We start from the raw sequence: 27921 nt of genomic DNA, 5'->3' as shown, positions 1-27921 counted from the left end.
ATTCCTATGATCTTGTTAATGACTAGTGTGTACAAATGTATCACAAAAGATCTTTTAGTTATAAAGACAAACCTGAAACAATCCTGCCTTCTAAGAATTTGGATTCTATTATTTACTTTCTTACATACTCCTGACAACTCTTATTGTTGGATCACTTTGCTCCAACTGTGTACATACGCATCCAAAACAAATTCTCTAATTTTTCTCCTACTTTAAGAATTTCCCTATATCTTGTCCTTTCTCTTCTTTCTTTCTTCATGGGAAATATCCTTCCTTTGCATATTTAATATTTTCACTCATGCTCTTGACTTTATACTTCCCTGCCTCTTAATCCTGATCCATGAATAACCCTCTCATTCTATTGCTTTAATTCTTACCCATGTGCATGTTCTTTCTCTCTGACTTTGGTCAACCTCAGGCCTTCACTGTGTTAAAAACAAATAAGCAAAACTAAACACAAAACCAACTCTTTCAGTCTTGCTGACCCATTGAACTACCATCCTACTTCCTTCCTACAAAACTTCTGAAAATACCTGTATTCATTTTTGTACCATTCCCTTTCTATTGTTTTCTAGTGTATAAGATTTAGAGTTCTTATCACTTGTCTATGATGTTTCTCTTCCAAATTATACTAATGACCTCAGTTTATTATATGAGATAAAATCCAGTGGCTTTATTTCAGTGCTCATCTTTCTTGAACTCTCTGTAATATTTACTTTTGTAAACCATTATTTCCTTCAAATTCTTTCTTATTATCTTAACTTCTATGACAGCATATTAAGCTGGTTCTTCTCCTGAATCTCTAAACACTCTTTGTCTCCTTTGTGGTCTTTATTCTCTTTCTTCCCCAAATATCAGTGTTCCCAAAGGTTTTATTCTCTGTCCTCATTTTGGGATGTTCTCTCCCACACCTTCCCATGTTTTCAACTATCATCTTTATGGGTATAATTTCCAGATATTAACTCTAGTTCCTATCTCTTCCCCAAATCCCAACACCACATTTCCAACTGCCTACTATAAATTTGTCCCTAGATACTTCATACGCTCTTCAGATCCAGTTCCTAAGCTCCAGATTTTTACATCGATTCCCATATTTGCTTCTTTCCTGGATTTTGCTATTTCTATTTAATGACACCATCATCTTCTGTAAACCTTAGTCTAAATCTTAGTATTCTCTTTGACTTCTAATATCTATTTTTTTTCTTAGAACAAAATCATTACCTTGCCCTGCTAATTTTATTTGTATCTCCCTCACCTGTAATATATCACCTCTCTAAATTTGTTCTTCACATAATTTCCAGTTTCATCTTCTCATAGTTCTATTTAAGACACTCCCCAGCCCCAAAACTTTTAATAGCTCCCTAGAGATAATTGAATAGTGTAAAACTCCTTCACCTTGCATTCAAATTCATCAATGATCTGTCTTCATTCCACCAGTTTGCACTCATCTCCTACTACCATTTTTATATATTCTATCTCAGTCAAATCCAACTTTGCTTACTGTTCTACTTCTTCCCTTACCTCTGAACCTTTTTTTATGCCATTCTTTTTTTCTGGCATGTCCTCTTCCTACTGAAATCTGACATCTTTCAAGGCCCAACTTTCCTTGAAACTTTGACTAATATCCCCCTTATAATCAACTAGAAGTTAGTTCTTTTCTTTCTGAAACTCCTTTAGAATCCAGATTCCTTTGGTAGTGGTTTTCACTGCAGACTTTTCAAATTTTAATAAGAAGATATGACAGGTGTGTGGTTCAGTAGAAAGAAGGCCAGATTATTAAACAAGGACTCTGGGTTCTTGTCCTTACTCCTTGGGTAGTCATTTGACTTTTCTAAGCCTTGGTTTCTCATCTATAAAATAAGGTTGGACTAGATGATCCATAAAGGTCCCTCCCACTTCTAAATCTCTGGTGCTATGATTGCATCATCTTGAAATGTATTTATGTCCTTTCCTTATGGCTCCTGCCCTTAAAGTCTACAGTCTAGTATGAGAGATTTATTTCACATCTTTATATTCCTTTACAGTGCCTTGCACACAGTAGGAACTCAATATATATTAAATGAATAAATAAAGGAATAAATGAATTGATTATGATCACCCTGTCTGACCTATACTTTATACAAAACCTTTTTGAATTGTTTATTTCAGCCCTGGCTCCTGAGTATAACCAAGCAAGCCAACACATACTGGCAAGGGAAACTGCAAAATTTTAAAAGCAATGTTATGCTGGCAGAGAGGCCTGGGATAATTCCAAGGTTATGGGCATGAGAACAGTTATTCTGATGATTATAAAATCACATTGGTTTCAATGGCATTGTAGTCCATTTCTGGGGGAGGGGCAATGTTTTCCTAAAAAAAAATTGGGGGGCACAGTTTAAAAAAGAATGTATGTCCTCTAGTCAGCCTCTCTTTCTTTAGCTATGAGTCTATGTCACTGTCCTTCAGAGTAGGAAATGGATTCTTTGGATGGCTGTTGCTGTCTATGTGTGCAGGTGGGGTTGAAGATACTGAGTGATGAATGTCCTGTTCGCTTTTCCATTCTGCACACATGTAAAGGCTGTCATTTGATAGCAGCTGCGATCCCTATTTGTTGTACCCAATCACTACTAATGCTTTGCCCTCTTGGACTCTAGATTGGCACAAAGCCTTGGCTTAAAAACAACTACTCCTTGGGTGATTGTTAGCTACCAGGCTGATATCCAAAGAGATAGTGTTGGATAGTGGGTGGAGAACTGACATCCAGGTCAGAAAGACCTCTGTGCAAGTTCCACTCCTGACACATTCTGGGGTGCCCCTGGACAAGTCACAATCTCAGTGCTCAGGACCCACTCTGCAGCAGTAGTTCTTAAACCCTTTTTTTTTGAGTCCTGGTCAACTTTGGTAGTGTTCCAAAAGGTTTCTCAACATAATATCTCAGAAAACTTTCTCAGAATAATAATTTGAAATATTTAAAACAAAATACATAGTATTGTAAAAGAAAAGGACAGCTAAGTGGAACAGTGGTTAGAGAGCTGGGCCTGGGATAAGGGAGATTCATCTTCATGAATTCAAATCCAGCTTCAGACACTTATTAACTGTGTAACCCTAGATTTCACTTAATCCTTCTCAGCAGTTTCCTCACCTGTAAAATATGCTAGAAAAAAGAAAAAGTAAACTATTCCAGTATCTTCACCAAGAAAAGACCAGGTATGTTACAGAGTCGGACACAACTGAAACTACTGAACAGCATTACAAAAAAGACTAATTCTATCAAAATACAGTTCTCAACATATTTTTAAAATTAATTTAATTAATGGATCCAAAGCTGAGAACCTCTGCTCTAAGCTGGAAACTAGCTGTAGCTGTAAGTTTGCATCGGTAGAGTGAGTTTCCTAATTAGGGAGCTCCTATATTTATGAAATAACATGCCCATTTCACTTAACTCCTTTCCCCCCACCAAAAAAAAATTGTGGGTATCCACATGCTATATCATTTGAGGCTGAGATTAATTATTTCATGCCTAGAGCCTTCTTTTGCCATCCCTGTTCATTATGACCTCACTTAGTGGATCCTAGATCAGTATTTGAGAGGTCATGCAGTCCAATCCCCTCATTTGACAGAGAAGGAAAAAAGATCTATGGAGGAAAGTAACTTTTTTAAAGTCGAACAGGTAGTGAATTCTGTACTCCTTCCAAGGTATCATATTTAACTTTAGTTTTTAAACTTACTACCACTGGGATGAACATATGGAAGTCTCTTAGAATTCTTTCTTGACAGATGTGCAGCCTGGCAGAATTATGCCTCTTCAAAATGGTGTGACTGTCTCAATTCCAGTTCAGTCTAATAAACATCTGTTGGGTACCTTTTTTTCGGCAAAGACTTTGATGTAAGGCTTACTTAGTTAGTAAGTCTTCATTGTAACCTGAAGATAATCTTGGGCTCTGGAAGACCATGATGATAAAGTACATACTCTACTATGTCCAGTGTTATGGATCATTTCATAATTATCTACCAAAATGGCCACTTTATAGGTGTTTCATAAGGAGTTTCTGAAATTGATTTTTAAAAAATATTTTTATAACAATGACTCTTACCATTAGTCTCCTTAGTTCTGTATGTATTATTTTATGCATTTAAATGCATCACTAGATCTCTGAAAGAAACCCATGACATAAATGAAGGTTAAAGCCTTCTATTCTGGAGTATAGTAGAATGTCAGTTATATGTTTTGTTAGAATTCTAAAAGTAACACATTAGCTTTCCTGGCTCAGGTGGTTTCCTCTTGGCCCAGTCAGTACCTTATGTGAGAAGGTACTTTCTAGGTAAGAAAATCCACTGGCAGTTTTTAAATCTCTATTTGTTTTAATTAAATATTTTCTGAGAGCCTAATATATGCAAACCACTCTACTAGTCATTGGGAGAGATGGAGTTTGAGATGAAGGTATGTGCCATATCTATGACTAATATAAAATGAAAGTAAAGAGAAGTTGCTTTGGGAAGCTTTGGTGTAGAAAGGCTAAGGAAAGAATGTGGTTATCCGTTGAGAGAATCATGGAAGGCTATAAAGAAATGATGGCATTTGAGTTACATTTAAAAGATTGGATAGAAATTTAATAGGTTAAAAGAAAGAGAAGGTAGATATATTCCATTCCTGCCATATAGCATTGGTAAGTCATAAAGTGTAAGACATGCACCTTTTATCTGTAGAACACTTAGTACTTTTCGTATATTCTACCACTGGACCATCCAATTATCTATGTGACATAGGTTGGACATGCATTTAGTATCCCTGTTTACAGATTAAGAAATTGAGGCAAGAAAGGTTAAATGATTTGTCCCAGTTATTAGAACCAAGAGTCAAAATTAAATCTTCTAATTCTTGAGCTTTCTCTTTCATCATGTTGTCTCTCTAGTTAATCAATTCCATAAAATTCCAAAAAAATCCCATCAGGGTGACTACTGGGTCTGTATCCTAGTACAAAGGACCCACATGTATAAAAATGTTTGTAGCAGCTCTTTTTGTGGTGACAAGGAAATGGAAACAGAGTGGATGCCCATCAGTTGGAGGATACCTGAATAAATTCTGATATATGAATATAATAGAATATTACTATTCTATAAAAATAATGAGCAGACTAACTTCAGAAAAGCCTAGATAGTCTTACAAGAACTGATGATAAGTAAAGTGAGCAGAGCCAAGAGAATATTGTACAGAGTTACAGCAAGATTATGTGATAATCAACTATGATAGACTTAGCTCTCTTCAGCAATATGGTGATCTGGAACAATTCCAATAGACTTGGTATGGAAAATGCCATCTGCCTTCATAGAGAATTATGGTGGCTGAATGTGGATCAAAGCATAATATTTTCACTTTTTTAATTTGTTTTTGTTTGTCCGTTTCCTTTTCCTTTCTCATGTTTTTCCTCCATTTATTCTTATTTTTCTTGCCCAATATAACAAATATAGAAATATGTTTAGAAGGATTATACATGTCTAACCTTTATCACATTGCTTGCTGTCTTGGAGAGGGGGAAGATGGAGAGGGAGGGAAAAAATGGAATAAAAAAATCTTACAAAAATGAATGCTGAAAACTAGCTTTACATTTACAAAATAAAATACTACTGAGAAAAAAAATAGTTATATAATAAATATATTATTCAGTAAAGAATGCACAAACTAGTTAATATGCACTCAAATAATTTTTATTACCTTTTGCCTTGCTATACAGTAACAACCAAGGTTCAAACTAACTGTTGGATAACCTAGACCATTTCAATTGTTTGAGTACTTACAGACTTTAGCAAGAGATAAAACAGTACTGTTAAAACCAGGAGACCTTTCTTATAGTCACATTTTATAATTCTCAAAGCAAGTAAGGAATAAAGTCCAGGAGAACCTGGGTTGGGCAAAGGCAAAGATAAAGTCAAGAAGGATGGAAGGGGACAAACATCAATTAAGTGTAATGTTCAAGGCACTTGGCTTAGCACTTTATATTTATCTCATTCCATCTTCACAATGTCCTTGGCAGGTAGCTCTTATCATTATCCCCAATTTGTAATTGAGAAAACTGAGGCAATCAGAGGCTAAATGACTTTACAGGGTTACCCAGATAGTAAAAATCTGAGGCTGAAGTTAAAGTTAGATCTTCCTGACTCCAGGCCCAGAGCTCTGTTCATTGTACCACTCGGCTACCTCAGAATCTCATGTTTGAGGATCTTTAGGGTACAGCACAAGGAAGAAGGAGATTAGAGATGGTTCTGGAAGAGGCTACAATTTGAATTTGTCTTATATTAAGTTCTCCTTATGCCTTCCTTTTTGATGGGTAGGACACTTAGGTTTCTTCATTATTTCATATAACTCATGTGGATGGATGTGGAATCATAGATTTTATATGAAGTGAAGAGTTCTCATTTAGGAAAATCTGATTGGTCATCTATTTCTGATTTAACAGACAGGGAAATACTTGGGATTGGCCAGTAAGGATCAAATGAGTAAAGAAGTTAAAGTTTTGAGTATCAGGTGACAACGTTTCTCAGACAGAGACAGGTGATCTTTTTTCCCCCTGAGGCAATTGGGCTTAAGTGACTTAAGTCACACAGCCAGGAAGTGTTAAGTGTCTCAGACCTGATTTTGAATTCAGGGTTGATGCTCTATCCACTAAGCCACTTAGCTGACCCTGAGAGACGGGTGATCTTAAATGAACCATATGAATCCGAGAGAGGGTCCCCAAATTACAAGTATTTGTGAACAATCTCAACAAGTTTTCCAATGAACCCAATACTTAGAGACTACACTAAGTCAGGCAAAATATTGTACTGGATGAAGTACTGGTCTGGGTTTTTAAAGAATTAAACCTAAAAATAAATTTTCTAAAACAAAAACAAACAAAAAGAGTTAATTAAGCCTGATGGAGAAGCTTGATCTGTCAAATTGATCACTATGAAGCTAGGTAGAAGAATAAAGCCAATGATAATAATAATAATGACGATGATTAATAATAACATCAGTTGGCATTCATATAATGATACAGTGCTTTATATTTACATACACCATCTTATTCATTTCTTACAACAATCTTGTGAGGTAGGCACAATTATTATTCCCATTTTATAGACAGGGAAACTGAAGTTTTGGTGGTTAAGCAACTTATTTCGGATCACATAGCTAGTAAGTTTCTGAGGCAAGTTTTCCTGACTTTATTCTCTGCTGAAGAGTCCAAGATACTTTTGAGGAATCTTGGGCAGCATCAGAGATTGGGGTTAATCTCTGTCAATGCAAGAGCGCTCTCTAAAGCAACCGTAGCAATTGCTCTGACAGCTGCTTTTTAAGCTGAAGGAAATCAGGCTTTCTGAGTAAGTCCTTCTTAATTTAAAGGACCCACCCTAGGCTTTCATGTGATCTTCTCATTTTTAATAGCTTGTTGTACTATTTTTGGATGTATTTGGAGTTTTTGGATGGAGGTCTCAGTATTCAGACTCCTGACCTCTTTGTCATCTCTGTTCCAAGACTTGGGCAAGGGACCTGATGTTATAGTTTCTTATACTTTAGATTTAAGGACAGTGGTTTTATGCTGTCAGGGCTCTTAAATATAGCAGGGAAAGCAGCAACACTCTTCAGTCTTTCTGTCATGTTTTCAGTCACTTACCCTGTTCATCCCTGGCTTGAAATCACTGCTAGGGAAGAACAAAATAATGAAACGAATTTAGAACCTCAAATCGTGGCTCTGGCACTTTGTGACTGTAGGTAAGACACTTTCCAAATCTGGGCCTCAAATCCCTTATCTTTAAAATTAGGGAGTTTAATTAGATCTCACAGGTCCCTAAAATCTATATTTCTTCCATTAAGCATCTTTGTAGAGGAAGCGACTTCCTGTGATCTACACACATACACATACATACACACACAAATGAGTGTGGCAAGCAGCTATCATTAATCCTGGCCTCCTACAACTCCCAGATTTAAGATCTCATGTCTTAAAAGTTTCTCCTAACCTTGCTAGTTCTTGAGTTCCTTCATACAAGGCTGCCTTAGAAAGTAAGAGAAAAAAAATAAAGAAAAGATCTTAGTTAAATTTAGTTAGATCAGGCGGGCACTCTGGCACAAAACCATCCAAGTCTCCTAAATGGTATAAAATGTCTCAGCACCAGAGAAGAATGGATTGCTCAAGGTGTGATGGATGTGTTCTACTATGGTCTTCATTTTATCTTAATTCTTCAGGGTCTAAGGTATTTTGAAGGTCATGAAATAAAAACTTGGATTTAAGAGGACATCTGACCAGGGCTTCTATCCCAATCTCTCAAGAAAGGAATTCTTCCATTACTCTATATTGATTTACTAATAAGAGAAGCAGTGTCAGAGCCAGAAGACCTGAATTCAAGTCCCTCCTATCTCACACTGTGCAATCTGTGTGAGCCTGGGGAAGACAGAAAGACTCTAGGCCAGGGCTTTTTAAACTTTTTCCACTCACAACTTCTTTTGACCCAAGAAATTTTCACATAACCCTGAGCATTAGGCATGTCAAATCAACGTACAAATACACACATCAATATATCAAAAATATAAAAATCAATACAAATCAAACTAATAATAAATCCTAATTTTACAACCTTCACAGCCAGCTACAAGATCTTATAAAAAGTCACAAACCACATTTAAGAAGCTGGGTTCTAAGCAATTCTCTAAGATCATGATATAGTATTGATCCTCATTGGTAGAGGGATTTTCCTCCTTTGGGAGTTCCTTATACTAGTGAAGTCACAGATCCAGTCCCTATTCTATGCTTTAATACATCAAACTACTGAACTATCTGCATGCTTTCTTCCCAGAAAACCCTCAACTGCACTTGTATCCACCAGCATGTCTGAGGACTAAGTCAAGAACAAAGATGGATTCCTTTGTTCTAAAAATAGTTCACTGCTATAATCAACTTTCTGTCTTTTTTCTTCCTAACACTTAGTCAAAGGCTGAGAAGCTCTGTAAACTGTTTGAAAACCAACTTACTGAAACAAATGTTAGACTTGAAGAGATGGCCATACTGGTAAATGATGTTACCACACAGAAGTCAAAGCTTGAGAGTGAGAAAGGTAGGTCAATATATTAGGTGAGGGAAGTAAGGGATGGAGTAAAGGAAGATCTCAAAGGACTCATTTGGTAAATTTTTTCTCTAGATGATTTCACAAGGCAGCTGGAAGAGAAGGACAATTTGATAAACAAACTTTCCAGAGGAAAGAATAACTTTGTTCAACAGATTGAAGAACTGAGAAGGTTGTTGGAACAAGAGAGTGAAGTAATGACTTTCTTATTTCACAGTAGGAGCTCATCTATGAGAGCCATACAATAATAATTCTTGACAATTTTTTTCCTCCTCAAATAGATCTGAGACATCCTGAAAGGCTTTTAGTTTCAAGTGAATTGGGAAAGGTACTTTTTTTCCAAATTATAGGAAAACAGAAATTGGGCACTACATGTGTCAGGAAGATTTCAAAACTCACAAATAAACTACTAAGCATTCTGCCTCAGGAATTAAAATTCTGTCAAAACAGTCTTGTCAGATTGAGGGTCATTGAGATGTATTTATCCAGTCTGTTTTTATCACTACATAAAAAGGGAGGGAAAGAGAAATGTTTAAGGCATTTAGAAAAATAAATCTCTGAAGGTGAAGTGTTTAATGAAATGTTCGATTGAATATATGTGGAAGGCAGAATGATACTATTTGGCCATATTTGATCAGCAATATTTTTGGTTTTCTTGTTCAAATTATTAGCAAATCATAAAAATTAATAACTATGGCTTCCTCTGAGAGAAGATAAAATTACTAATAAGCAACACCAGTGACAGCCTAATCTCAAATAGCATGGGCAATTGAGTCATAAGAAGAACTCTAGAATCAGGAAGATTTTAGAAATCATCTCATCCAGCCTTTTTATTTTAGTGATGCAGAAACTGAGATCCAAAGAAGGTTGTCTTTTGTCTAGAATCACAAAGAAGGTAATATCAGAGTTAGGATAAGAAAAATCTGGGTTCTTAAGAGTCCTCATCAACACTTCTCTTACAATATCATTACAGAATGAAATACAATATAAGTTGGTCTCAATTAATAATCCATTCAAAAATAACCCTAGTATAAAGTGATCTTAACCAGTAAGTCATGGGTTTCAAGAATAGAGTTATAGCAAGAATCTGTAAACATTTTTGGATATTTTAAGAAACTCCTTCAGTCAGCTTGCTGTAAAATGTTATTATTTGACTTTCCAGATGAGGTTTTTTTTTTGTTGTTTATTTTTTTTAATGAAAATGCACTGCTGGATTGATTGGATTACCAAGTTAGAGAATATCTAAAAAAGGGCAAAAGAATGGTAGGGTTGATAGGATGATCAGGTCATACAAATAGAAGTTTAAAGACTTAAGGGGGTCATGATAACTTAGAGGAAGCACAGTGCTAGAAAGTGTATTAGATTTAGAATTCAATAAGTATTGGACTTAGTAAGATTGGCTGTAGTAGGATCCAATAAGATTGGAATCTAAAAGTATTAGAAAGAATACTGGATTTGGAATCAGATTGACCTTGTTTTAATTCTCTTTCTGATGCTTACTCCCCGAATGACTATAAGGTCAAGTAGCTTATCCTCCTCAAGCCTCAGTTTCTTCATCTGTAAAACAACAGTTTTGGACCATAAGGACCCTTCTAGCTCTAAATCAAAATGGTAGAAATGGAAAGTCAACAACTCAAAAAGCATTTGTTAAGTGCCTACTATGTGTACCAGGCACTGATATGCTAAGCACTAAAGACACAAAGAATAACACTTAATTTTTATAAACCTAGGTTTCTTCAGCTATAAAATAAAAGGATGGGACTAAACAGCCTCTAAAGTTTCTTCAAGCTTTAAATTTATTATCCCATGACTAAGTCTTTGAAAAGCTTTTACATGGAAGGGAGATTTGATTTGTTCTTGCTATTTACAATAGATCTTCAAACAAGGCTGGATGAGTCTTGTCAGGGATGTCATAGAAGGCAATCTTGATCAAATATAGTTTGGATGAGGGCATCTGATTTCCCTTTTAGTGCTGAGCTTCTTTAAAAGGAAGAGGAAATATATTGTAAGGGAAAGACTCTGTGGCCTTTGTAGACTCATGCACATTATAAAAGAAACATTTCTTGTAACCTAAAGGATAATGAATGTTTTCACTTCAAAATTCTATTCTTTTTGGGGGGCATTATTTGTCTACCTACCCAAGGTGTCCAAATACTCTAACAAGGACAAATTTAAACAAATTAATCTCCCCTACGTAATTATGAAAATAGAAATTTTAAAAAGTACTTTAATCTTTTCTTTCCTGGTCCAGTGTTCTATAGCCCCAACTTTTTATATTTCAGTGTAGCCTGTGTTGGAAAAAAGAACATATTGTTGGACTTTATTTTATGTGGATGAATTGGTCCACTCCCAAGCCGTAATTAACAAATGTATCTTTGTCACTTATAGTCCAAGAAAGTCCTTACACATGCCCTGCAGTCAGCAAAGCATGATTATGACCTCCTGAAGGGGCAATATAGGGAAGAACAAGAGGCTAAAGCTAAGCTATTATGGACTCTGACCAAGGGGCGTGCGGAAGTGGTACAATGGAGAACTCACTATGAGACACATACTCTCCAGAGAAATGAAGATTTTGAGGAAGCCAGGTAAGTGGTACTACCCTTCAACTGTTTTCAGATGAACTTAGTATCTCGGTTGATGAATGAAAAGATCATGATTCGACTGATATGGCTTGGAAAGACACTCTAACTTATAGCCATGTTCTGCTCTGGCCATCAAAATAATTAGGTCTTTATCTGTATTGTGTGTGTGTGTATGTGTGTGTATATGGACATATATATATATATATATATATATATATATATATATATAAAATATATATATATCCATCATCTGTCTATACTTAGTTCTTCATATATATGGTTTTATAAGGTCAGCGAAAAATGGGTCATGGACCTCTGTACCTTTGTATAAACAACTTTTGTTTCATGATACTGAAAAAATTCAAATGCTACCAAGAATCTTGAAGATCACAGATTTATAGCTGGGAGGAAATTTTGTGTTGTTCAGTCAGGTCCAACTCTTTGTGACCCTGTGGATCATAGTACATCAGGCCCTTGTCAATGGGGTTTTCTTGGCAAAAATACTGGTATGTCATTTCCTTCTCCCGTAGATCAAAGAAAACAGGGTTGTGACTTGCTGGAAATTTTGTTATTGTTATTAAGTGTCTGAGGTTGAATTTGAACTTCCTGATTTCAGGCCCAGCTCTCTATCTATGGAGCCTTCTAAGTCATCTAATTCAATGCCCTCATGGTTTCTTATTTCATTGTTTCAAAGCCCAGAAGTTAGTGATTTGCTTAAAGTCACATATGGAGTTAAAGATAGAGGAAGGCTTTGTATTTAGGTCTCCACAAGAACATAGATTTAGAGTTTAAAAGAACTTTAAACATCACAGAGGCCCCTCATTTTATAGGAAGCGAGGCACAGAGAGGTTGTAATTTGTCCAAGGTCACACAGGCAGTAAATGCCAAAGGCAGAGTTTTAACCCAGATCTACTGATATCAAAGCCAGGGATCTTTCTCTGCTTAAATCAAACCAACAAGCAAACAGCATACTCAGGCCACCCAAGCTAAATGCCACAGTTAGAAAATGAATTTCACTGACACCTTGATGTAAAGATTTTTCTGGTTTTTCATAGAAAGTCCAGAGATGTAGTGTCCCAGCTGGCTCAGAGGATCACAAAGCTTCAAACATAATCACTGAAGCATTTTGTTATGAGATCCTGAAGAACAGGCTATATTTCAGAAAGACGTCAGATGGTTGCCATGAGGGCTTGTGATCACGACAGAGCTTTGCTCAAAAGAATATGTCCTTCACTTGCTATCTTGGCCCAAATCCAGAGCGGACAACTAAACTCCTCTTCTGGCTTCAACTGATGACATTCTCTCTTTGCAATCCCTCCCATAAAGCAGTTCCCGAACAGCAGCTGTATTCTGTCCCAGAGGCGTACAAAGTGATCTGTCTCTGTATCCACAGTCACTTTAAAAGGGCTCTGGGATGACAGACACTAAAAATACCTGCATTAGATGTTATTGAAAACTGTGGGCAATAGAGAAGTGGGACTTTGAAATGAAATGCCTCCTCAACTCTAAATATAGCATTTGCTTTTGAAGTGAGATTCTTCCTCCTCTAATGATGGAAGATGGATGGGAAAGGCAGCTATCTTTCATTTTACTTTGATGAGTTTTTTATTTTTTTTTTTTAAGGAGAGCAGAGGAGCAAATGAGAAGGAGTCTGGTTGGATGATTACATCGTTCTGTTGGATTTGGTCTTGGAGTGAATAGATGGTAATTAGGTCAGGGATATCAATCCATCCATTATTTGTCATTAATAGCTTATGAAGAATTTATTTTTTCCCTTTTAAAATAGTAGCAAAAAATAAGTAAATCAAACTCTGTCTAGATCATGCTTTCATTTTAAGGGGAAACTCAGTGTTTCATAAACATGTCAGGATGTAAATAGCACACATTTCAGAACATTCATTTTAAATTTGGGAAACTGAAGATTTGGCTGTTTAATTTCTTTTTCTTTTTTCTGAGGCATTTGGGGTTAAGTGATTTGCCCAAGGTCACACAGCTAGGAAGTGTTAAGTGTCTGAGACCAGATTTGAACTCTGGTCCTTCTGACTTTTTACTTTTTTTAAGGGAGGGATCTATATTATATATGGCTTTTAATACTTCTTTTCCACCTCAACACCCTTCAAACACAATTCACAGATTCAGGACTTAAATTCTTAGTAATGTCTTAATTAAGCATATAATCGATGTCAGATATTATGCTAAGTACTGGGAGATAAATGCAAGAAACAACTCCTACCTTTAAAGTGGTCACATTCTAATGGGAGAGATGACATGTGAAAATTAGAGATATATAAGAGGTATGCCAAGGAGATGACAAAAAAATTTAGAAGGAATAGCAACTCCTAGTAGGAAACTTTTAGTAGGAATGGCCAACTAAAAACTGGGGAGATTGGGAAAAGACTCCCATAGAAAACAGAATTGGGGCTCAGTCTTGAAATCATTAGAATGTAAGCTCCTTGAAGATAGTGTTTTTATACATTTCTACAACATGTAGCACAGTGCCTGTCATAAAGTAGGTGCTTAATAAATGCTTGATAACTGACTGATTGAAGGAAACCAGGGAGACTAAGAGGTAGAAGTGAGGAGGAAAAGCATTCCAGACATAAAAAATAGTCTATAAAAAGGCACAGATGGGAAATGGGAGTGTCATTTGCAAAGTGTAGCAAATAAGCTGTTGTATCTGGATCAGAAAATATGTAGAAAAGCTCAAAGTGTAAGAATACTAGAAAAGGCAGATTATGGAGAGCCTTAAATGTCCAACAGAGGGAATAAGGAGCCACTGGAATTTATTGTCTTGGCTAGGAAACAATGTTATACTTTGACTTTTGGAAAATCATTCTGGCAGTTAAATGAGAATGGAATCGTGTTAGGAAGAGACATAAGGCAGACTAATTATGAAGTTATTGCAGTAATTCAGGTGAGAGGTGATGGGAGCTTAAGCTAGCTGTGTAAATGAAGAGGAGAAGATGTATATAGGAGACATGGAGAAAAGAGTGACAAGACTTGGTAACAGTATATATCTGAGGTGAATGAGAGCAAAGTGTTGACAATTATACTAAATTGTGAGCTTGTGTGATTGTGAAGATGGTACTTCTGTTTTAAATATGTTGAGTTTGAGATGCCCCAAAGGCCTGTTAATAATGCAGGATTGAAGATCAGGAGACAAACTAGAGTTGGATATATGTGTATGTGTGTCTATAAATGTATGTATATGCACTATAAGTGTATAAACATACGTATATATGTATAATCCTACTCATGTTACACATATATATATGCACACATACATATTAACACACACATAATCTACATAGCATAATGGCTGAACCCACAGCAGCTAATCTTATCAAGTGAATTATTATAAAGTATAGAAAGAAAAGGGAGGGACCAGACAGGAATTTTCTCTTTATGTATCAGTATTCTTATCAAATGAAGATGGTGGACTAGATAACTTCTAGACTGAAATCTTTGAGCCTATCTTTCAACTATAATATTGGGCTTCAGTTTATTACAGTGTGGCATAAACAGGACACTCAATTTAGAAGCAGAAGATATGGGTTCAAACACAGACTTATCAGAATTATAACACTAGAATTCAGTGTTATTCATTTAATTAGTAATTCAGGTGAGAGGTGATGGGAGCTTAAGCTAGCTGTGTAAATGAAGAGGAGGAGATGTATATAGGAGACATGGAGGAAAGAGTGACAAGACTTGGTAACAGAGTATATATCTGAGGTGAATGAGAGCAAGGTGTTGAGAATTCTACTGAGTTGTGAGCTTGTGTGATTGTGAAGATGGTACTTCTGTTTTAAATATGTTTAATTCATTTAATATTACTGAATCTTAGTATCCTCATCTGTAAAATGGGAATAATTCTTAAAAGTTTGTTTTGAAAAGCCCTTTGTAAGCATTAAAGCGCTGAATAGATTTTAATGGAGCTTTAAGCTCATAACAATGAGAATATTAACATGCTAAGGTTTACAAAGTACTCTATTCAAATAGTTTTATTTGATCTATGTAATAATCTAAGGTTGATACTATCATTATCCCCATTTTACAGATAAGAAGGCTAAGGCTCTAAGAGACCATGTGGAGTTCCCAAAGTCAAACAGCTAATGAGTTTCTGAGGTTGAATTGGAATTCATTTCTTCTTGACTCCAAGTCCCAATATACCATCTATGCCCCCAATTGCCTCATTAGAGCTCACTGGAGTAGTAATTTTCTCTTCACGGGTACATATCATGCATCTGTGCCTTCTTAACCTGAACAGAAATTGTACAGGAGTCCATGTTTTTGATCTATAGAAAGCAAATTATCTCTGTATAGCAATATCTCTTTAGAAAGCAAATACCTCTCTCTACAGGTTGAATGTCTGTCACTCACATAGGGCTTGAAAAATACTTTCATACATTTTCTCATTTGATCCATATAACAACATTGTGGCATTATTATTGCCATCTGCCCAATGTTCAGGCAGTCTTTCCCTGGGTCTTTGAGTATTTCATAAGCAATTAGAATGATATTCAGTATCTCTCTGCCATCCCTCACTCTTGATGACATAACTGACCCATATCCTTTTCCAGTCAAAAGTATGTCATTGATGATATTTTCTGTACGAGACAGTAGCATGTCCCCATGTAGCATTTTCAGCCTATTTATAGCTACTGTGCATCTCCCCATTGTTCTTGGACTACTTACAATTTTTAAGTCTTTTGGGGTCATTGTGTTTCATGATTTGCAGCCATACAGTGTCATCCGGAGAATATTCATGTTAAAAAGATGTACTTTGGCAGCAGGGAGCAGTTTGATATCATTGAAAAAGCTATGCAATTTCCCAAATGCAATGCAGCCCAATCTCCTCATCCTATTCAATTCTGAGCCCAGTTCATTGCCTATATTCAGTGTCTGCCTAAAATATATGAACTGATCGAATAACTCAATGTACTGTCCATCCAAATGCATTTCATAATCTGAAAAATATTCATTCTTCATCTACTTGATTTCCCCCTGCTTGTCAGTCTGTGTCAGTCTGTTTCTGTGCCAGTCTCTTGAGTGGTTATGGAACTCACTAGGGTATCAGTGTAGTGTTCAATTCAATTAAATTCAGTGGGCATTTATTAAGTGCCTACTACGCACCATTAGCCATGTTAGGAACTGGAGATACTAAGACAAAAACAAAAAATATTGTCCTTCAGCAGCTTTTGTACTGTCGAGGAGGAAGAAAATGCACATAGAAAATTAAATAGAAATTTCTAGGGAGAAGGCAGAGATCTAATATGAAGGGCAGTTTGTTAACAATTGAATGGGAGTTCCCAAGGGCACAAAAGAAGGTCAGGATAAAATGTGATTAAGGGTAAGGAGAAGGATGAATAAAGCCATGGAAAGAAGATTCAACATAGGTAAACTGCAACTCAGAATCCCATGATTTTTGAGTGAAGTTTTAGGACAGTTGATTGTCACATATTTTACAGTAGCAAAGGTAATGTTGCTTGATTATGAATTCATAGAAAAAAAAAGGTGGAATGCAGGTGGAGTGGGCAGGAAGGGTCTGTATGCACATGACACGAGGAGAGCAGATGGTGGGTTAATGGTTCTATATGATAGTCAAGGTAGGAGTTGGTGGAATACAAGATGTGGTGCAATCCATACAACACTGTATTATCTGCAGCCAGGAACATTTGGAGAACCTCATTACCTATAAGATATCCTTCTTTCCTTTGGACTCTGAGCAGGACATTCTTTTCAACAATGATAAATATCTTTGATGAGGATGTTATAAAACATTGCTTTGCTTAATTAATATTGGTAACCTGAGGAATCGAGAAACTAAACTCTCTTAATAGTTGAATTTATCAAATAATTTTATATGTCTAACACATTCATGAAGACATTTTATTGGAGAAATACATTTCAGTCTGAATTTTGCTCTTAGGAGTAATGAACAAAAAAGCATTGGGTTTTATATGTATAGGCATTTAATACATGTTGGTTGAAATAAAGTGAATGGTAAAAAATTTATACATTTCAATCCTTTTGTGGCTGCAAAGCTATGATCTTCTATAGAACATTATCTATGAAAATATTTCTTCCTCTTATATTTTAACAATAATAGATTATTGTTGTTCAATCATTTTCCATCATGTCCAACTCTTTGTGACCTCATTTGAAGTTTTCTTGGCAAAGGTCCTAGAGTGGTTTGCCATTTCCTTCTCCAGCCCATTTTATAGATGAGGGAATTGAGGCAATTACTGAGAAGTGTCTGAGGCTAGATTTGAACTCACAAAAATGAGTTTTCTTTACTTCAGACCCAGCACTCTATCTACTGCACCACTTAGCTGTCCTTCTAGGGAATCATCAAGGATTTCATGAATATATGCTCAGGACATTCTTATAATGACTTTATAATGAGAAAGTAGGCCTGTAGGTCAGTAATTAACTCTTCTTAATCATCTCTCTCTCTCTTTATCTGTCTCTCCTAGTATTAATATTATCTGTGGTTTTTCTAATGCTTTATAATCTACCTCTCTTTAAGGATTTGAAAAATCAATCTTTAAGTAGCTTTAAAATTCTGTTACGTTCAACATGGATTTCCTTTGCATTTGCTCAAGTATTTGCCACTGGAGAACTGCTTAAAGAAATCTAGGGATGTTTAGTCTGAAGAAAAGAAGCGATGACAACTGTCTTCAAGTATTTAAAAAATTGTAATGTGAAACTAGAATTAGATTTATTTTGCTTGACCCCAAAAGGAAATACTAGGAACACTACATAGAAATTGTAAAATCGTTGATTGATAAGGGAAAACTTCCCAAGGATTGCTATCTAAAAGTTGAACGACTGCTTTGGGAGGTGGTGGGTTCCTTCCCACCTTGACTATATGCTTTTGTCTAAGGTTGGATGGCTATTGACCAATCATTTTTTTAATGGTATGCCATATCTTGAATTGTTAAAGTTTATATATGGATGTTGTACTGTAATTAGTGATATTGAACCCATCCATCAACCAAAATTAAGTGCCTTCTATGTGCCAGATATTACACTAGGTACTGAGACATAAAAACAAAAGTGAGATAGTCTTTGATTTTGCAGCTTAGAGTGTAGGAAAGGGAGATGACAAATACATAGAGAGATATCTACAGAATATCTGCAACATCAATTGAAGGGCAGCTGGTATGGTTGTGAACAAAGAAATAAGGAAAAGGTTCAGATAGAAGGCATCATTGGAAGCTGAGCTTTGAAGGAAATTATGGATTTTTAAGTGAGGAGAGAGCGATTTTAGTGACTTAAAAAAAATGCAAATGCATAGAGTCAGGGGAAAGAGTCATGTAACAATATGGAGACCAGTTTGCCTAGACTGTGGTAGGTGTGGAGGGAAATAAAGTAAAATAGGATTGGAAAATAGGTTGTGTAAAGTATAATAGGTTTGGAAAGATAGGTTGTAAAAGGCCTTAGTCATTGCAGACATCTTGATGGTTCTATCCATTTCATTTGTATTTGTTCTCCTTTTTCTAATTTTGTGGATAAATGTTCTTTAGCTATGTTTCCTTGGGTCTCAAGCTTTCCTTGTTCTTCAGGTTTCATTGCTGTTTTTTGAGACATTTTTTCTGTATTCATAGGATCATATATTATCTTGTCACAGTACACAAATTATATACTTATAGTATGATTGCATACTGTACAATACATATGTGTAATAAATACTATCCAATATAATTATATTATACAAGTTTATCATCTAAAACACAAATATATTACATTATGCAATGCTATTATATATAAATATATATTACAAAAATATCTATTCTTTATTATCATATAGGCAGTAGATAGTTGTCTTAGAGTCAAGAAGGCTTCCGTTCAAATCTAGCCCTTTGGATACTTACTATTTATAAATCACTTAATCTCTTTTTGTCTATTTCCTTACCTGTAAAATGACGATGATGATAATATCACCTATCTCCCAGGGTTGTTGTGAGAATCAAAAGAGATCATTTTTGTAAAATCATGTAGGATAGTGCCCAGAACATAGTAAATGCTATATAAATGTTTATTTTCTCCCCTCTCTCCATATATTTAGAGCTGGAAGAGAGATTAGTTATCAACAAATCCAGCTCCCTAATTTTAAAGATGAGATCAAGAGGCCAGATGACTTGCTCAAGATCATAAGAGTTAGCAACAGGGATAAGGTCTTCAGGAGAACATAAAATTTAAACTGACTTTTGAAAGAAGAGAAGGAAACTGAAAAATGGAATTTAAGGGGCATATAATTCCTACAGTGGGATGACAACTAGTAGAGACTAGAGATTAAGTATCATATTGAGGAATTGTATGTAGACCAATGAGTAGAGAGGAGGAAAATATAAGAAAATTGGAAAGGTAAGAAGGAACCAGCTGACAGAGCTTAAATCCTCGAGGATTTTTATTTGATCCTGGAGGCCAATAAATTTGATGTTTGAACAGTGGAGTGACATGGTAAGACCTAATCTTTAGAAAATAATTCTGGCAGTTGAGTAGAGGCTAGAAAGACAAAACAGGGACATAGCCCAGGCCAGAGGTGAGGAGAGATTTAATTAGGATTGTGGCTGTGTGAAAGGAGAAAAGGGGTAGTTTTTAAAAGATGTTTCAGAGAAATAAACAACAAGATTTGGTAGTGGTTTGAATATTTATAATGAATAAGAGCAAGAAGTTGAGGATTACACAGGAGCATGAGCCTAGGGAGATGGCAATGTCCTCAACAGCCAAATAGAAGTTTGGAATAGAGTGGATTTGGGGGGAGAAGATAAAGAATTCTATCTTGGGCATGTTGTTGGAATACCTACTCTGCATCTACTTTGAGATGTCTTAAAACATCCCTCTTCCCCAGTCCTGGGGGCAGGTAGGTGGGGCAGTGGCTAGAGTGTCAGCCCTGGGCTCCATCTTCCTGAGTTCAAATCTGCCCTCAAATCCTTAATAACTATGTGACCGGAGGGAAGTCACTTAACTCTGCTTGTCTCATTTTCTTCATTTATAAAATTATCTGGAGAAAGAAAGGCACTCCAGTTATGTTTGCCAAGAAAATCTCAAATTGAGATCATGGAAAGTCATTTGCAGCTGTAAAATGACTAAATAATCACAACATGCACACCTAAAAATAGGGGGATATGTTGTGTATGTTATACATAGTTTATTGAATATACTAGTAGTAATACTAGATATAATTGAAATAAATGTGTGTACATTTATGCACACATATGTATATATTATACATAGTATACATACACGTATATATTATACATACTATACATATACATATATACATACTATATACATAGTATAATAGCAAATATAACAAATATTGGTCTATATTTATATATAAATGTATGTATATTTTTAATATTTAATTTAAAAGTACATATAAATTTTTGTGTTTATAAACACATTTTATTTATATGCACAGTCATATATATATGTATGTGTATATATACCTACATACATACACTTACACACACACTTATAGTACCCCTAAACTGACAGTTTTCCATATGTGTTTCATATGTGTAGAACTATAACCTTTCATTCTTTTTATCTATCTATCTATCTATCCATATATATATATACATACATACTTAAAATCAAAAGTTTGGTCCCTCTTGTTAAACACTTTATTATATTGATTCAAAGATAAAGTTGGATGGGTCTTCTTAGAAGGGCCTCTTTCATCCTCCCTTTCTGCTTTTTAGGAAGAAGCTAGCATTCCGCCTTCAGGAGGCTGGAGAGGCCATCCAGGAAGCCAATGCCAAAAGCACCTCCTTGGAGATGACAAAGCAGCGACTTCAGTTGGAGCTGAAAGATGTTGTATCAGACCTGGAGAAAGTCCATTGTACGGCAGCCTTCCTGGATGAGAAGCAAAGGAATTTTGACAAAGTCCTTAATGACTGGAAGGAGAAATATGATAACTCCCAAGCAGAGCTTGAAGTCTCTCAGATAGAGACACAAAGCATTAGCGAAGAGCTGTTCAAGCTCAAGCAAGCTTATAAAGAGATTACCGTGAACCAGGAGGCTCTGAAAAGAGAAAATGAGAATCTCCATGGTATGTTGGGCAGCCCATGGACCTGGAGAAAATGACTTTGACAAAGTCTTTAGGACTTTTAACTATGAGGATGCCTTATGTTTGTATAACCCTTTATATAGCTACTTGGACCAAAGTGATCTCAATAGGTTAGAATTGTGGGTCAAATAGAAGGTGATATAATGAGATAGAGATAAATATGAAGTCTTCCTGAAACTTGGTTTAAGAAAAAATCAGCTTCATAGGTATAGTATGGAGGATGAATGGCAAAATGAGGTTCATGGGAAAATATCTTGGGAGGAGTGATATTTAATGAATGTTCAAAAGGAGTATCATGTACTTAAAAGGATACTTAGGATCTGAATTTGAATCCTAACTCTCTTACTATTACCTGTGTGACCATGAACAAACCATTTAACTTTTCTGGGTGTCAGCTCCACCATCTATAAAAATGAAGTTGGGCTAGATGATCATTAATGACTTTTACAGCTTTTAATCTATGTATGACATAATATGACATAGTTTGTAATCACTGTACAAAATGACAGCCAAAAAATTAATGTTATATGAGGTCAGTGATATCCAGAACATAGAATGTTATAGTCCTACACCACTCTAATGTTCTCAGATCACATCTGGATTATTTTGTCAATTCTAGAAACCACAATTATTTTTTATTATTTTTGAACTTGTCGAGTTTTTACTTTATTTTTAGTTTATGTGGAGGACCTTTAGGAGAAGTGAAGCAGCCCAAGTCAGAAAATAAATGAAGCAGGTTAAAGCTTTAGTACTGATCAGTATTGAAGTCAATCCTAAGAATGACCACTGTTTCTCCAGCCTGAGCAACATAGGGAGACCAATCTCCACCCTTCATAATAATAAAGATTCAGCAGGGTTACAATAGCTATATTCAAGTATTTTTAAAGTTGTCACTTTTAAAAGAGAGATTCTATTTGACCCAAGAGGTCAAAATTCAGAGCAATGGGTTGAAATTGAGGAAAGGCAAAATTTAGATTTAAAGCAGGGAAAGAAACTCCCAACCAATAAGTACTACCCTATAGTGAAAGGAACTGCTTCAGAAACCAGTTTTTTCTCTTCCTTGCTAGAGATATGCTGGTTAAAAGTAAATAACCATTCCTTACGGGTGTTGAAATATCAATTCCTAACTAAGTATAGGTTGGATTTGATTGTCTTTTTGGTCCCTTCAAATGCTGAGATTCTGAGAAAAAGATTGTATGGGGGGATCTCAAATGAAATAATATGCAAGAATACTTAGAAAAATATGAAGATATGAATTTTTCTATTTATCTAGGCTATCTAGAAAAGGAATCTGTATTGTTTCTAGTATTTCAGAGAAGGCTTCTCAACATGTTCATGGTCCAAAAGTATTCCACTTGCCTAAAATTTTGAAGAGTATAGGGGCTAGGAAGAATTTACTAAACATAAAGTATATATGTGGAGATTCTGCTAGAAAATCTTGTCAACAACTCATAGAAAGCAGGGAGGGGAGGAGTGGCCAGGAGTTGCAGAATTGAAATCTTAAAAGTTTCTAGTTATATTATTTTTTATCAGCAATCACCATGAATGATAAGGAAAGGGGGATATAGAAATAGTTTTAATCTGATAGAGTGTAAGAATCCTGGTAAAACAGAATTGGTCTGTGTCTGAAAGGCAGCAGGGTCTGACAGTTGTCCAAAACTGTCAGTTATGACCTGCACCTATTCAAAACCTCCAAAATGTTGATATTTACTAAATGTTGTTGAAGAAGCTAGCCTATGAATTGTGAAGGAAGGAGGATGAACCGAGAGCTAGTGGGGTGCAGTTAGAAGATAGACTTTAGAATGGAAAATAGAGTTAGAACAACACTTTGACGAAGGGTTAGTTTGGCATGTATAAAGAAATATCAGAAGTAGTCCCTGATGAGAAGAGAACTCCAGTGATTTGTGCATGAGTGTGAAGAGTATGAAAATCTTCACTCACCGAGACCAGAATATTTGGTTTCTAATCCCAATGAATACATAGTGTCTTTTTTTTTTAAATTCTATAGCGTTTTATTTTTATTTATTTATTTATTTTGTATATAACTTTTTATTTACAAGTTATATGAATGGGTAATTTTAGAGCATTGACAATTGCCAAACCTTTTGTTCCACTTTTTCCCCTCCTTTCCCCCACCCTCTCCCCCAGATGGCAGATTGACCAATACATGTTAAATATGTTAAAGTATAAATTAAATACAATATAAGTATATATGTCTTACCAGTTATTTTGAGAATACATAATGTCTTAATGTGAGTGGGAATAGGAAGGAATTTGGGCAATGTTCTATGCCTTATCACCTCCTCCCCAAACTACCCTCCATGAATCCAAATATTAGAAAAAGCAGGATGAGAAGTCTGTCTGGAACCCATGCCTGAACAGTGAATTTCTGAATTCATGTAGAATCTTAGAGTACTAGGTATGAGTGAGAGAGGTCCCTAAATTAGCTGTAAGTCTTTCTTCTAGCCAAAAGACATTTGAGTGAAATGCTGGAAAGCCATATGTTTTGTAGACCTTTTAGTGGCTTGTGGGCATTTAAAACAAGTATTTGAAAATACTGTTAATGAAAATGAGAACGGACCAGACAAACCTTTTCAAATGATTTTCTACAGCAGAAATTGCCAAACAATTGTAGAGACTGTATTATCTTGCTCTATCTATAGTTTGTTGATTACCAAAAAAATTACCTTTGATTTCATAGAACAAAATTCTCTATTAGGTCACCTAGCTACCTTAAAGAAAAATATGGACAAGACACAGGATGACAAAGAAGGGCTTGAATGAATTATACTCTCTTCTGGTTAAAAGAGTTCATGCTAATGAGATCTTGGCTCCCTTGCAGGGTGGGGTATAGTCTGTGTAGGAGCAGAGGCTGCAAATTGTCTAGGTCAGAGTCTGTCCCCAATCTGTCAATCATAGTCAACTCTGTTGTAGAGAGAACGCATATCAGAGTATATGACCCCAGTAAAGGCTGCCAATTACTGGACATTTAAATTGCACTTATAAAGTGGTTTGCAACTTCTTTAAGATTAAAGAGTCTTCTTTGCTATAGCGTTTATGAGGAAATTCAGCATTATCATCATTCCTATTTTACAAAAGGATGAAACTTGGGATACAAACAATTTAAGTAATGTACACAGTCCTCATGCACTGGTCAGAAGGGCATAGCTGGTATTAGACCCTGGAGCTTCACAACCTGTGGCTAATTATCTACTTCCAAAGTCACATTATCTTTCTCATGCCCCCTGGCTCACAATATATCTTTTATGTACTTGAGATTTTATGATGAGGCAAGATGACAGTAACATTATTAGGCAGCTGGATTTCAGGCAGGGCTGGCTGCATCACCATTCTGAAGACTGGATTTTTTTCCCTTTACATTCAGAAGGATGCTAGAAACACAAGCTCATGCACTTAAAATTTAGAGGGGCTTTGCGTACTCTAGTAATATTTTGAGCATCTCTGGTTTATCTCTGTTTATGCCTGGATGCAGGCAAAGAACAAATCTGCCTAAATCTACACTCCTCATGCTCCTACAATAGCCGACAGCAGTGCATTTGTTGGCTATTGAATCCTCTTAATAGGAGAGCAGAAGAACTGATGAGAATGTCTTAGAAGATGCATATTCTCTGACTTTAGTCCAGTCTCCCTGGATAAGCAATACTAAAAGGGAAAGGGGAAGAGTAGACAGGGTGAACAGGAAGGGGAAATTAGTGTTATAAAGTGTCACTATACATTAGTGCTATGTCTATCCTAATGAAACTGAAGCTGGTACCCATCACTAACATAGCTTTTCTTCTTTTTATCTCTTTAGAAGAAATTTCTGATCTGACAGACCAGATTAGGGAAGGAAACAAAAACCTGTGTGAGATGGAAAAGGTCAAGAGATTGGCTGAACGGGAGAAATCAAAGGCCAAGGTGGCCCTGGAAAAAGCCGAGGTATTAGCCCTGGGAAGAGCTGAAGGTTTGCATTTCCCTGGTATACACAACTAAGCAGGTCTCTCCTGCTGGCCCCAAGAGCAATGATGCTGAATAACACAGCTACTGTGATGTGTGTTTCTATCTCCTTCAGTTCATGATCTAATGTTCCCTAAAACATAGTCATTAGATACTTATACGCACTAGTCAATTATAATTATAATTATTTTATCCAACACTTGTAAAATATGAAATGCCATATAAATACTGGTAATATTTATTATTATTTACTAATATTAATTGAAAATTGCTAATATATTACATTTTATAGTTTACAAAGGCTGTTTTATTTATGATGGCATTTGACTTTCATGTCAAACCTATAAGGTAGACAGGACTCATTGGAAAAGAATCTGCTGATGGATGGAAAAAATTGAAGGCAAAAGGAGAAGGGGACAGCAGAGAATGAGATGGATAAATAGTGTCTTGGAAGCAATGAAATTAGCTTGGACAGACTTTGGGAGATAGTGGAGGATAGAAGGACCTGGCAAGCTACAGTCCCTATGGTCACAAAGAGTCAGACACAACTGAATGAGTGAACAACAAAACAAGAGTAAAATAGAAAATCTTTAAAAATGATGAAAAATAATATAAAATGTTATAGCTGACATATAGCATTTTATAGTCAACAAAAAATTTTATGTGATAGAATATTTATTTTATAGTTTACAAAGGACTTCATTTATTATCTCATTTGGACTCATAATGATCTTCTAAGGCAAGTAACAAAAATAACATTTTACTCATTTTAGAGGGAAGATTTGAACATAGGTCTTCTGGCGCTAGTATAACATTCTATCGACCATACTATGATATTAGGCTTCAAATTCAGACCTTCTGAATACTAAGGATATTTTCTGCCACTGAGCCATGTCACTTTATTATTTTCTTGACTTCTATCTCATGAAAAGAAAGTTTCTTCATTCCCTCTCCACTCCCCTTTGCCCCTTGAATATTAGCCAGGGATTAAAATGCTCTTCTCAGTATGCATGAGAAAGATGGAGTAACTATTTACTGGATATGCTCTTTGCATTGTTAACAAGGCTCTTTTCCATTAAATTGTTCATTCTCTTTTGCCTTAAGAAAAAAGTACCTAGACAATTTGAAATATGTGTACCTGAGGAATAAATGCATTTTAAATGGCGCCACACAGATCATTTGAGAGTATGACAAAAGGAAACAATCCACTGAAGAGCATATCCTATATGCTGTTCCAGAGGTCCTCACCTTTAAAGTTGTTTAAGATTGCTTCCTGAGAAAGAAATTTCACGTATTAAGTCTATGGATAGAGAATTCATTCAAAAAACCTCTATTTAGTATTGTTGATATGCAATGTAGTTACTGTGGTATGAACTGGGAGAGATAAAAAAAGTAAAGAAATTATGGTTCCTGGCTTTAAAAAAGCTTGAAATCCAGTGGACCACTTTATAGACAAGTAGAATTTTTAGTCAGCTTTGTTTTACTTTCATCCACAAACATTTCTTGAGGTCATTTGGATTAATAGTGGAGCATATCTGATAATAGAAGGATTGTCCTAGATAAAATGGTGTTAGGCTGAAGGAAATGAGAAGATAATTATGAGTCAGTCCCTTCTTTCAAGAAGGTTATAATCTAATTAGAGAAATTTGATCCTGCAAGAGGGGGAACTATGATGATAATTTTATTATTTATTTCAAGATAATATATTTGCATTGGGAAAGAGGGTTCCTGGAAGCTAGGTGGCACAGTGTATAGAGCACCAGCCCTGGAATCAAGAAGACTTGAGTTCAAATGTGGTCCTGGCTGTGTGTCTTAACCCCAATTGCCTCCCCCCACCCCACCCCCCTGCACCCTCCTCCAAAAAAAGAAAGAAAAGAAAGTACTTTGATCCAAAAGAATTTATGGGAAATGATGGACATTTCAGATGCTATGATTGGCTAAAGGAGGGATATTTTGGGTCAAAGATATCTGATCATTCTATATAGGCTGATCTGTTTATTAGCCTAAAAAGGAGGTTAGCCTATGGCTCTTGCTAAAGTTGTATTCCTTGAATCACATGTTACCACTAGATGGCATTATTCTCTCCCCACAAGTATTTGATTCTGACCAGTCATATTCATGAAAGCTTAATCAACATGGGCTCCATCAATTTGTACAAGTAGGTTATTTCTTTTTCTGGGCAAACCTTTATGAGAAACCTTATCAGAAGCATTCTGAAAAACCCAA

At 35.7% G+C, this 27921-nt stretch overlaps 1 protein-coding gene across 6 annotated transcripts in view; it reads left to right on the top strand.

The window, feature by feature from the left end:
* Nucleotides 1-27921, top strand: part of MYH15 (myosin heavy chain 15) — a 107746-nt gene that overhangs the window by 12197 nt on the left and 67628 nt on the right. For all 6 annotated transcript variants that reach the window (XR_004232981.1, XR_004232980.1, XR_004232983.1 and 3 more), the window contains 5 exons: nucleotides 8940-9066; nucleotides 9151-9269; nucleotides 11464-11660; nucleotides 21371-21720; nucleotides 25553-25677. Coding sequence is in view for 1 of the 6 variants with exons in the window: in XM_031959636.1 (XP_031815496.1) it covers nucleotides 8940-9066; nucleotides 9151-9269; nucleotides 11464-11660; nucleotides 21371-21720; nucleotides 25553-25677 (918 nt within the window). In the remaining 5 variants the exon portion in view is untranslated. The remainder of the gene's footprint in view (nucleotides 1-8939; nucleotides 9067-9150; nucleotides 9270-11463; nucleotides 11661-21370; nucleotides 21721-25552; nucleotides 25678-27921) is intronic.

This window comes from Sarcophilus harrisii, chromosome 3, assembly GCF_902635505.1.
Source record: "Sarcophilus harrisii chromosome 3, mSarHar1.11, whole genome shotgun sequence".
NCBI classification, from domain to species: Eukaryota; Metazoa; Chordata; class Mammalia; order Dasyuromorphia; family Dasyuridae; genus Sarcophilus; species Sarcophilus harrisii.
This window is presented reverse-complemented; position numbering and strand designations above follow the sequence as displayed.